The 12,604-nt window shown below is 36.1% G+C and overlaps 2 protein-coding genes across 3 annotated transcripts; one reads left to right on the plus strand and one right to left on the minus strand.

Annotated features, from left to right (window-relative positions):
- Positions 1 to 1,941: 1,941 nt before the first annotated feature.
- Bcs1 (Bcs1 chaperone) lies at positions 1,942 to 8,878 on the minus strand. Of its 2 annotated transcripts, XM_064679188.1 has the most exons (3): positions 5,252 to 5,401; positions 5,004 to 5,220; positions 1,942 to 3,342 (listed from the first exon to the last, which is right to left on the minus strand). In XM_064679188.1, exon 3 carries the CDS (start codon positions 3,335 to 3,337, stop codon positions 2,069 to 2,071), a length of 1,269 nt encoding a protein of 422 aa, XP_064535258.1. In that variant the 5' UTR covers positions 3,338 to 3,342; positions 5,004 to 5,220; positions 5,252 to 5,401; the 3' UTR covers positions 1,942 to 2,068. The 2 variants fall into 2 exon arrangements, with proteins under 2 accessions (XP_064535258.1, XP_064535257.1); XM_064679187.1 differs by lacking the exons at positions 5,004 to 5,220; positions 5,252 to 5,401 and adding an exon at positions 8,769 to 8,878.
- A 1,155-nt stretch (positions 8,879 to 10,033) lies between these two features.
- Positions 10,034 to 11,148, plus strand: Prosalpha6 (Proteasome alpha6 subunit). Its single transcript, XM_064679194.1, has 3 exons — positions 10,034 to 10,121; positions 10,174 to 10,812; positions 10,876 to 11,148. The coding sequence occupies exons 1-3, from the start codon at positions 10,119 to 10,121 to the stop codon at positions 11,089 to 11,091; spliced, it is 858 nt and encodes a 285-aa protein (XP_064535264.1). The 5' UTR covers positions 10,034 to 10,118; the 3' UTR covers positions 11,092 to 11,148.
- The last annotated feature ends 1,456 nt before the right edge of the window (positions 11,149 to 12,604 follow it).

A 12,604-nucleotide genomic window follows, 5' to 3' on the forward strand; every position in this document is an offset into this window, starting at 1 on the left:
GATTATGTGAAAATTGAAGGCGACAACGCCGAAGGTAATTCTTATAACAGATGGAATTTTGGGTGGAAAAATTTGATCGGGCAATCAGAGTGATTCCCCGATTTCTTAAACTTTTTATAACACCTCGACTTCACGTTTTTTTAACCTCATAAGTTTATTTGAGAACCAGGGAGGCCTAGCAGGCCTCGCTGGGTGATCAAGAGGAACGCAGACATCAAAAATCGAGTACAAGGTATCATAAATAAGTTTAAAAGCAACATAAATGTCTGCACAGTTGTACAGTTGGGACCAGTCGATTTGCAGAATAAGATCATTTAGCTTATGAAAATCAGCCTTTCGAAAACAACGCATACGTTCAGCTAATTCCGATTCCTTGATAGGGACTCGGGCTGGTAAATCAATGACCATTTCCAGAGTTGGATGAAAAGGGTCTTCAGGAAGTGTAAGCGGATTGATCCTGTGCACAACACTGTTGAACGAATCCAACACGAAAATTAGATCAAGAGATCTGTTTCTTGAATTGCGCACACGAATAACCTGCCGTAAGGACATTTCATGTAGACCATCAATAAATTCGTTTGACGATGACGGCAACAGAAAGTTTGAGTCTGATGGCGATGACCACTCGACAACTGAAAGATTAAAGTCCCCAAGAACTACTAAAAGGTCTCTATCAGAAAGTAGGGAGGAGATAGATTTAATAGCATTAAGATGGGTTTGATAGGTAGACAAGTTAGATAGAGGAGGTAAATATGAACATGAAATAAAGATAGAAAGAGTACCAAATACAACTCTTACAGCCACCAACTCAATATCTGAGATGAGCAGACTCGACAGCTATAAGTACTCCTTCTCCGATACGGAAAGCTCCATCACATCTGTAAGTGGAGGTAAAAATTGAAGTCTGAGATGTCCGGCTTCAGCCAGGTCTCAGTGAACGCGATAATTTGAAAATTAAAAGCAAGAGTCTAAATACAGTTTAGCGAGTTTAGATTTCAGACCTCTAACATTCTGGTAGGCAAACTCGAAAGATGAAATTAGTTTTTTGACGCAGCAACTAAAGTTGATGCGCCATTAGAAATAGGTGGTAATAAAATCGCAGCCCGTTTTTGCTTTTTGGCCTTATATTCTTTTACTATTAATTGTTCCGGCCAAAACTCTTTACAACAAATATCAGTAAATATTTCTGGCGGAACACTTATTTTAAAGGACGCAATATCCCTTTCATAAGCGAACTTATATTTCTCCACCACTTTACCTGGGATTTAGGTGTCATTGTTCATTATATTCTTAATTTCGATTTGTTGAGGGGAAGCTCTAAGTTTAGTCCGATCGACCTCAAACTTATTTTCCCAACTTGACCGCTTGAGCGTGTCAACAGCAACGGTCTATGATTTAGGTATCATTCTTCATTATATATTTCGACTCTCATGTTTCATCTGTGATCAATAAGGCCAGGACCGTTCTGAGTATCATTTGGTCCAAGGAATTCGGCGATCCGTAAATGACATATAACATTTTCATATCTCTTGTTTGACACATTCTTATTTGACACATTCTTTTGTACAGATTCGATTTTGTTTTGATGATTTGAACATTATGGGGACCAGACAAATTAGGTGGGGACCAGACAAATTAGGCGGTCCCCATAATGTTCAAATCATCAAAACAAAATCGAATCTGTACAAAAACGTTTTCTATTGGTGTTTGGTGCTACTCCAATACGTCCAAAAGATGTATCTAATATGTTTACTTTAAGTATCACTTATTTTGTCATTCTTTCAATCACGCTGCATCAAAACAGTTCAATCAAAATATATTAGATAGACTAGATACACATATATGACTATATCGACTCAGCCATATATAACTTATATTGAGAGATGAGCAAATATATTCAGCATTTTTTTAATTTACATTTTTCAAATATTTCACTGAATATAAATGGTTTCTTATTTTTATTATTCTTATACATGCAGTCTTTTTTAAACCACTTTTCCCACTCGGTAATTATTTTTTCTTTTAATTGTATTTTTAGTACATTATTTTAAAACAATTAAAACTAATATTAATTTTCCCAAATACTCTGACAACAGTTAACTACATGTTGTGGAGAGGAAGATTTATGTTTCATGAAAAAACCTTGTACTTGAGCTGGACTAACTGCACGAGATGAAGCGATAAGTTTTTGAGCAAATTCTACAGATTTTAAAATTTCATTTTCACCAAAAAAGTTTTTAAACATTTCTTCAAGTTGATATTGGCTGCAATATCCTATATATTCTTTTAAATCTATTCGACCAGGTCGAATTAATGCGGGATCTAAACGATCTATGTAATTAGTCGTCATAAAAACGATGCGCGCTTCGGTAGACGCAACGCCATCTAGGCAGTTTAGCAATCCGCTAAATGTTATCCTGTTTAAACCATCATATGCAGATTTTTGTTGTAATGTAGATTCTCGAGAGACAAAGGCAGCATCAATGTCTTCAAGTAATATTATTGTTTGTTCTGGAGCTACATTTAAAAGATGATTTAATCTATCATCTGTAAGCCCTCTTTCTGATAAATTAAGCAAACAGATTCCATATTCTAACTCTCCCGCCAGGGCAGTAATAAAACTTGATTTACCACATCCTGGTGGTCCATATAACAAGTACCCCCTACGGTAAGGAATTCCACGATTTGTATACCACAATGAATTTGAAATGAAATCATTGCAATCAGCAATTATTCTTTCGGATATCCCAAGGTCTAACACAACTGAAGTCGTAGGTCTACGTCTTCGAGGATGCCCAAATGGTCTCCATTCAGAACCCATAGCTGTATACATGAGTGTTTTTCCTTCTGTAGCCTCTAATGCTAGTTGACGCGCTTCTTCTAGAATATCGAAATATATTTGCTTATTGTTACCAAACGCTGTTAATGTTACGGATTCCCAAGGAACACCCATTTGTATATCTAATGTTTGCTGTTCTCTCGTCCTCTCAACTTGAATCCAATTATTTTTGTACCGAAATACGTGTTTTCCAAGACTAGGAATAAAATGGTAGCTTGTTTTAACCTGGCCGTTGTCGTTTTGTAAAAAAGATGTTTCTACACTTAAATGCTGGGTTTTTTTAGCTCCCTTAACGGTTATCCATTTTAATAGCCACTGATACGACTTATCTCTACATGGTACTTCTAATGTAATCATTAAATGTCGGCGAAATAATATTGAGGCTCCTTGTAGACCTTTTCTAAGGATTGCTGCGCTGGCACCAACTCCAAATAAACCGAAACCCGCACCAAAGTATGGATTTGTGGAAAGATTAGACAACAGCTCCGTCCAGGTCATCTTATCTTAAATGACAAAAGAATATTATTTATATAACACATAAACTACAATACTAAATGTAATTAATATATATATACTTTCATAAATACGTTTTAAACAGGAGCAAAAATTAAATTTTGGAAAACAACGTTTCGTTAGAAAAATTACTATCGAAATACCTAACTTTGAACCCACATATAAGTGACGACTCAACAAAATTGCAATCTTCGCGAATGACTATCTCGAACGAGCCGATTGAGGAACCGTTGTCTGATCAAGTTCCGCACCTGTTCACGTCTTAGCCCTAACTTATCAATTTAAGATGTTTAATCAAGTCGTTGAGATAAGTTGCAAAATGGTGTGCGTACTTCACGGCCGCTACGAGAGGGGCCTGTGTCATCTCGTAGGAAAATGTGACTACATGTTTTGATATCCTTTTGCACGAAAACTTTGGTTAAAGTTTGGTGTGATGTATTAACAAACTTCAGCAGGGTCATGGCTGAACCAAAGACAATATAAACACTAAGATGAGTAACGCCATACAGCAAAATGCTAATATGCAGCTTGATTTTAAAAAATTGAGAACAAAAGATCGAAAAAGTTAGAAATAGAATGTACTCTTCGGCTCTATGAGGGCCAGGCAAGCAATTATGTTTGTATGTGTGTAAATATACATACATACATAACAGCATACTTGAAAGTGTTGTTTTTCCCTGTAGTGGCTTTTGCTGCCGAAAAAACTAATTTGGTTAGTTATCTGCGCTTACCATGATCCCAAATTTGTATTTGCATATGTTGATTGGTTTAAGAGAAAATCTATATATTTTAAGCCAATTCTAATAATTTCTTCAAATAAATATATTATTATTTGTATGGCAGCAGCCAAACTGTAGAAATCTAAATAGAAATTAATGTCTATATTTTAAAATAATTATTTTTAGTCATTATTGGAAATTAAGCTATGAGGTTTCATTAGTTAGGATATAATAATAATTAAAAGAATAATACATTCATATGTGAATAAGAATTTGGGATAGGTCATGGTCACCGCTAGAAAATTAACAAAATTGATTTCTTTGGCAGCAAAAGCCAGTGCAGTGAATAACAACACATTTATTGATGTACGCATGCATAATTCACATATACAGGCATAAGTGCTTGCACGCTATTGACTAAGACAATTAATTCTCTCCAGCATACTCTGTGCAAAAATAAAAGTAAAATCATTTTACGTGTCATATTTTCTGAAGAAAGTTATTGCACAAGGTGCGAATTCCATACTGCACCGTCCTGTCCCTTATCTACAGCTTTGTAAAGCTATCCGTAAGAAATTTTCAGTAGCCCATGTTCGTGTAGGAAACCAGCTACTATAATTGGTTTTGCATGATAAAAAACCAACCCATTTAGACTGTAGTCATTTTTGTGCCAAGCGTTTTTATTGGAGTGCTGTTTGCTGCGTATAGATTCTGGGCTGAGCGCCCCGATCTTTGAGAGGTAAAATAGAAAATTCAGCGCCTGACTTAGTTGCGGATAATCGACGATTGGTAGCCCCTACTTTGTCCGCCATCCCGGACAGTGTAACTTTTAGTTTTCCTGATTCCTGGGTACCGATTTAAGTTTTCGCAATTTCTTGCGAAACTTGTCGATGAAGTTTGGCGTTGTTGCCGTTGTTTTGCAGTGCACATACCGTTGAGAGGCGCTGGGCTTCCAATATATTGTCGGCTTGGAGAGAGACTCTAGCCGAGTCGTCGTCAACAATCGATACAATCAAAGTGCTTTATGCCTTCGTCGGAAATTTGGGCTCCTGCATTTGCATGCTCTTAGTGTAGGTGCTTGCTGAATTTGCGCTTATTGGAATCTGTGTATTCTTTGATAAGAGCTGCTTTTGCGTCATTCTTGTTGAGCTTAGTGATACTTTGTGCTGTCAATATATACCCCAATTGCTGCGAACTGTGGCTCCAACTGTGTGAAGTATAAGTCCGACTGCTCCTTGGAGGCTTGACGCATACCCGAAAAATTTCACGTTTAGCCAGATGGTGCAATATGCTATATGCTTTTTTATTTATTAATTGCCAATCTTATTTATTACAAAAAAAATCTCATTAAAAATTAAGTGATTACACGAATCGCGTGGGGAACTGAGGTCTGTCGAATAGCCTAATAGTTCAATGAGGGAAAATTTGGTTGTTTGACAATCACCAATTTTTTTATTCAACAACTTTTGTTTTATTAGTAACCGAGCCTACTGCTTCGGTTACATATATTAAAAAACCACATTATATATGGTTTTTGTGTGATTTTTTTTTTACCCTGAATGTTATTTAATGTATTTGTACAAATCTATGTAACAGGCAGAAGGAAGCATCTCCGACCCCATAAAAAATATATTCTTGATCCCCATCAATAGCCGAGTCGATCTATCTATGTCCGTCTGCCTGTGCTTCCGTATGTGTAGACGTCAAAAAGATCTTTGAAATTAATTAAAAACCGATCTAATTGTAAATAAATCCATTCATACAACGTTTACTTTCAACTAACCAAATTTGTTATTGAAAAAACTAAAACACGTCTCAAATCGTTGATCCCGTTTGAACCGAGTTATGTGTATAGTTGCAAGCTTTTTTGCAACTAATTAATTCTCACTGCTTGTGTGCAGCGAAATTGAAAAACTTAGATTTGTTTTCAAATGTATTTACTTGCCGCGCAGGGCACTTATTAGAATTTATAAGTTTTTATATTGTTTCTTGGCAGCCAACTCGAATTAGTTGTGCCTAGGTTGCGATCAAACGAAAGACTAACTATGACAATATGTAAAGCGAACGAAAAGAAAATCCAATAAGACGATCGCCGCATAGAGCGAAGGGCAGCGGGAATCAATGCAAAGCAAAGCAATGCAGAAAGAAAAGGGCCAACGAAGAGAGTGGGCAGCAGCTTACAAAGAGCGCGCAAAAACTATTTGCTTTTAGGCTGTAATTATGATTGCTATCTTCTGCTGTTGGCTGCTGCCCGCAGCCGTCGGTGTTGTCTCTGCTGTTACTTGACAAAACAGGATGGATTTTGCGAAAAGTATGAAACACCTCTCAAATGAATTTGAACAGATATTTGAAAACAAGCAAGAGTGCTCTAGCCTTTTACCAACACAAAATACATCTCGTTCGCGCTAGTTTGCTATAGCCTGAAAAAAAAGAAGTAAGTCCATGTACCGGAGTCGATCTCATAACTCTATTCAACCATACTCCTACCCATCTTAATGAAAAAGAGAAAGTAATGATATCTCGGCACGGCGAAGATTTTATACCCTGGTAGACACTTTCATTTTGCTGATATGTGAGATTTGTGAAGCTCGTAAGTTCTAAATTTGATGAAAATATCTGGAATATAAAAAGTTTGCAATATTTTACTGTATGTTCTGTTCCTATCGTTCTTTCCTATGAAAGCTATATTAAGTCATAAGTTATAAATGCCGAGTTGGGTCAAGATATCTTGATAAACAAAAAAGTTGTCCATGCAAGAACCTATTTTTCGACCGATCGTTCCTATGGCAGATATATTATATAGTGGCCCGATGTTGATAAGATTGTGCATACATATATACAAGGAGCATAGGGAAACAAATAAATGCCAAGTTGGGTCAAGATATCTCGATAAACAAAAAATTGTTTCTACAAGAGCCTCATTTTCGACCGATCGTTCCTGTGGCAGCTATAGAATTATATATAGATTATAATACCCTCTACACGGATATAATAGCTGAAATGGGAGAACATACACACAGCACGGTATATAATACAATCAGAATTGCAATTCTATTTGTGTGTATGGATTGAGTTTATGTATACACATGTGTACAATTCTTGGGCTTTGTGTTTGCAGCCAAGTGGCTTGCCAATATTGCCACATGTTTTCTTTAATTACTTCTGTGTTTCTTAACCGACATTGCTAACATTTTCAGGCGTAGATCTTACTGTGCAATTATAAATTGTCTAAAGGACAACGGAAATAAAATTGGGACTTAATATAGTGGATAGTTCCACTTGATTTATTTATTTGATTAATTTCTATGGGTAGAGGGGGGGTGTCGATATCAATAAAATGTAAGATACCTAGTTTGTATATTGTACCACTACCCAAGAACATAAAGATGGGAGATGCCGTGTATCCAAAGTGGGCTCAAAAAAAAAATCGGTGCATCTGGTCCAACGAGCGAGTAAGATATACATATATACATATGATATCTTTTGATCGCTTACACTACAGGAAACTGGGTCAAGGGGTCAACATTCATTCATCAATTCAAACCCAAAATCATAAAAAAGAAGGGTGCGTTCCAGACGCGTGCCAAAAATGATATTTTCTTTTGCGCCCATGATCTGCCCATTCACACACATTTGTGTCTGTGTGTGTGTAGAGCTCGAAATTCAGAAATCCAAAAATATTGTCAAATTTGCATCGGACAGGCAGACAAGGACCAACAGGCACACAAGCGCATAAATGCTTATATTCATATACAAAATACGCAAGTATGCGTGAACAGCAAGTCCAACAACTTTTAAATGCACAAATGCCAACGCTTAGGTACTTTTTCGAACAAGAACGAGCTAAAATGCAAGAATTTCGAATCGACTTGGCAAACCCTTTCATTATTTCATATTACTCGTCCATTCAAAAGGGAAGATATTTGAGAAAAATTGAATTTGTGGTCATTTTTGCTTATGCGGGCACATACAAAGACAAACATTTTAACGGTACCTATGTAGACATAAAGAGAGCACTGAGAGTAAGTGCGAGCGAGATAAAAATAAACAGCGATGCCGTTCTATCGCACAAATCATATGGAAGAGAGTAAGCCAAAGCAGTTTCCTGTAGTGTAAGCGATTGGACCAGATTCACCGATTTTTTTTTGGGCCACTTGGATTCACGGCATGTCGCATCTATATGTTTTTTGGTTAGTGATTGTACTCTATCTAATTTGGTGAATTCCTCTTCGATTTAAGAGATTTTCTAAAAAACAGGCTTTCGATATCGATTTGTACCGATTGCCTGAAAATAAGAAAGGTTATCGATTATCGGAAACAAGTCCGTACTGCGCGGGCACTAGATGTACATCGCTTAAAATTTCAAGTCAATAGCTTTTATAGGATCCAAGATCGACCCGTTCATATATACAGTACGGACAGACAGACGAACAAGGCTAGACAGCTTCGGCTATTGATGGGGTCGCAGATGCTTAATTCTGCCCATCACATACGTTTACACAAAACCATTATACCCTTCTAACGATTTTTAATGGGTTAAGTGCATAAAAGATTTGCGATAAGATTTGATGTTGACATTCGATTTGTACTTTTATGTCCGCCTCTTTTGGAATGGATACAGTAACTGTGAATATGTACAAATATGCACATATAAGTAAATAAACATATTTTTTTGGTTTTCATTCATTATTAATTACCTCTAAATATCAAAAACGTTTACTGTAAGTTCAATAATTTATACTTGATTAAGTAATAATAGTTGATTTGTAACATTAATAGTGATGATCGATATTTATTTAAACCGTTGCAAGTAACTAGTATTTAGAAGTAACTAGTTCCTGCTTTTCCACTTTCAAAAGTAACAGTGACTAAATTCAACTTATGACATGGGCCGGTGGTAAAGGATCTACGTTTTGGTGGTTATTAACTCTAAACACTAAACGCTCTAAAACACGAAATTAGTATAAACTTTTCAAGAAAAGCATGAACATTTGAACATATCATTTATATTAATATTGCACCATTATTGTTCTTTCTGCAGATATGAGAGTAATACTTGTTGTAGACTTCACCAATGTACGATCTCCACTCAGGCTGCTATTTTTGAACTTTTTGCTTTCTATTTATTTATTTGGTGACTTTGAATTGTTAATTAATATTGTTGAATTGGAAAGCGCTGATGTTTTTGAGTTCTGCTGAGCTTCTCCGAATTTTTGATCATACTGACTGAATATGCTTTTCTGAATTTGAATTCTCCTATTAAAAAAAAGTTATTCCGATTGAGTGGCCACACTCATTCACTTATATTGAGCATGGACTACGTAGGCGTTGGCGTCTAGCAAGTCAAGCAATTCATTTGTGCCACTAAGTTAAATATTGTTTTTGGCAATATATTTACAAGAACCCTGCTTCACCTCGTTCAGTGGATGTTTTAAATTTTGTTCGTTCAGCAATATACAGGCCATGTTAAATGTTATTATTATTCCAAATGGCACAGATTTCACTGAATGAGGGCTCTAGTAAATATTTTTCATAAAACAATATTTTACTTAGCACAAATGAATTGCTTGACTGACTAGACGCCAACCTAGACACTTATATCTTAAATTACATATTCACTTACATATAAAGCACAAGATCGAATGCTACATGCCGGGGACCTTTTACAGAAGCTTTATTTGGGTTTTCCACAGCAGCACCCTATGGAAAAAGCTTTTAAATATTTATGATATTTTAAGGGTGTGAAATGTGGCTAACCCTTCAAAATGGATGGAGAATGCGTACTGGTGTCTTCTATAGAGAACCTACATATTACATGAAATGTCTACAGTCATTAATAAGATCTCAATGATATAACTGCAAATACTATGATGTTCTGTTTCTGCGTTCCAAAATTAATGCTAATATAAGTCAGAAGTTTGATAAAGAACCGTTTACTTATTATCTTATCGATACTTTGATTTATAAATTCAAATAACCCAGCACTAATAGAATTTGATTGTCATCATTTAATATAGTGAATTGTCTTATTGTTGGGCTAAATCATCATGGTATAAATTGAAATTTTTATTTAAATATTATAAAAAATGTTTTTAATTTCAGTTCCGGAATCAATATGATAGTGATGTTACAGTTTGGAGTCCTCAAGGTCGTTTACATCAGGTCGAATACGCCGTAGCCGCCGTTAAGCTCGGAACAGCAACTGTTGGTTTAAAAAATCGTGACTTCGCTGTTCTTGTAGCGCTTTCAAAGCCACCATCTGAGTTATCGGCTTCTCAACGTAAATTAATTCCAATTGATGATCATTTGGGTATATCAATTGCGGGCATTACAGCTGATGCGCGGGTGTTAAGCAAATACCTGCGATCTGAGTGCTTAAGCTACAAACATTCTTATGAATCTGCGTTTCCTGTTTCTCGATTAATTACTAATTTGGGTAACAAAATGCAAACGACAACTCAACGCTACGACCGTCGACCATATGGAGTGGGTTTACTTATTGCCGGATATGATGAAAAGGGACCGCATATTTATCAAGTAGAACCTTCTGCAAATTATTTTAATTGTGTGGCTATGACTATTGGGTCTCGATCACAAAGTGCACGCACTTATTTGGAGCGCAATCTGGATGATTTCATTAACTGCTCCAAAGACGAAATTATTTGTCATGGCATTCATGCCATTCGTAGTTCATTACCAAATGATGAACTGTTAAGCAAAGATGAGGGCGCATCTCAATTGGTAAAATATACTTTTATTAAACTGAGATTACTTTTATATTTTTAAATAACTTTATTTGTACAGAATATTACTATTGCAATTGTTGGCAAAGATCAACCATTCAAGATACTTAATGAGGAAGAAAATATTTTTTACCTAAACATGGCTAAAATGAAAGGTGCATCAAATATAATACCAAAGCCTGAGGGAGATGATGACAATGCTCCAACTGGCGAACAACCTGGACCGTCAACTCGACGGGACCCACAAGTCGCTGTTGCTACAATGGAAAACCAATAATATAATCAATATACTGTTTTAATTAGAAGTTCCAATAAAGGTGGCAAGTGCCTGGAAGACTGCGCTAGATTGTGTTTTGGTAAAGGAACAAGCGACCAGGTCGCCCCGTATATGTATATCCATATTAAACAAGTAAGAGGTTCTAGTCGGGAGCTCCCGACTAGGAGATACCCTGAACCCTCTTCCAACACCAACGCGCTCGTTCGCTTTAGTAGTAATAAAGATAATATAAAACTGTCCGCATTACTTACTGCCGCCTCTACTCAACAGCTACACCAGCCAAAACAAATAAAATTAGTTTCCTCAGTAGGGTTCGAGAACTCGCAACAAACCATACTACTTGCCGCCGCCTCTACCCAACAGCCACATCAATAATTGAATCTTAATGAGTAAAAAACGAATTAAAATAACAGCACAGACACAATACAATTGCAATTGCGATGCTGTTGATAGAATTCAAAGCAGACGCGCATGAATGTATGTGTGTACATGTATACAGAAATTCGTGGAATTTGCGCTAGCTGCTGCTAACACAAACGCACATAACTTCTGTTCTTAATCGATCTTAATGAATTTTTCGATTGTACATTTAATTGTTTTATAGAATATTCGTGTATTCTCAAAAAGTCAATTGTATTTAATTGTGGCTTGTAGTGGCGCTTGTTACCAGAAATTAGTTGACTATTTTTCACGTGTGCCCAAAAGTAGGCAATGCAATTTTTTTTTTAAATGCATTTGTAATTAACAATTGGGTTGACATTTAGTAGTAGATTTCTTTTAGTTTTAGTAGTATTTTTGTTAATTATTGTAGTTTGCCTAAATACGCAGAATATGTGGTAACCACTTTTACTGACAACAAAAATAAAATAATAATATATTTATTTCAAATGTTCTATGAAATATTAAATTTCTCTAATTTTGCGTAAAGTTTAGTAGCCTAAGCTGCAAGCACGTTTTTGGGTTTTTTGGTTCTTTTGTGCTCAAATTAAAAATAAATTATTACCACAAAATTGGCACTACAAAAAACAAAAACCTTTTGTTGCGGAAATATAAAAGCCTGTAAGTTTAAGCACTACCGAAAATAAATTCATGCTTAGTGGCATTGGAACCTCAGAACTCCCATTGGCTTGAGCCCATGCAGGCGGCTATCAATTGGTGCATAACTAACCGCAGCTTGAAAAAGCAAAGCCCACAGTCGGACGGAACCACATTTCTAAATTTTAATTTTGGTGCCAATCCTAAAAGGGTAAATATTTCTCTTCTCTTGCGGACCAGCCGCTCATTGCTCTTGCGCTGTTTACCTTTTTTGTTTCGAATTATCATTTTCTGGCGTACACAGATTGGCACCTATACCAAAACCCCTAAGCTCCGTTTCTCATTCGCTGAAATAAACGAGCAGAATCGGAATTACGGACACAGTAGTTTTCGGCATGATCTAGACGAGAACGGATCGACGCATACAACAAAATAAAAAACATAAACAGAAAATGTTATAAAGTTTGAAAGTGCCGCC

This window comes from Drosophila montana, unplaced genomic scaffold (genome assembly GCF_035044405.1).
Source record: "Drosophila montana isolate Dmon_TW-CO22-7 unplaced genomic scaffold, ASM3504440v1 contig_198_1, whole genome shotgun sequence".
In the NCBI taxonomy this organism is placed as follows: domain Eukaryota; kingdom Metazoa; phylum Arthropoda; class Insecta; order Diptera; family Drosophilidae; genus Drosophila; species Drosophila montana.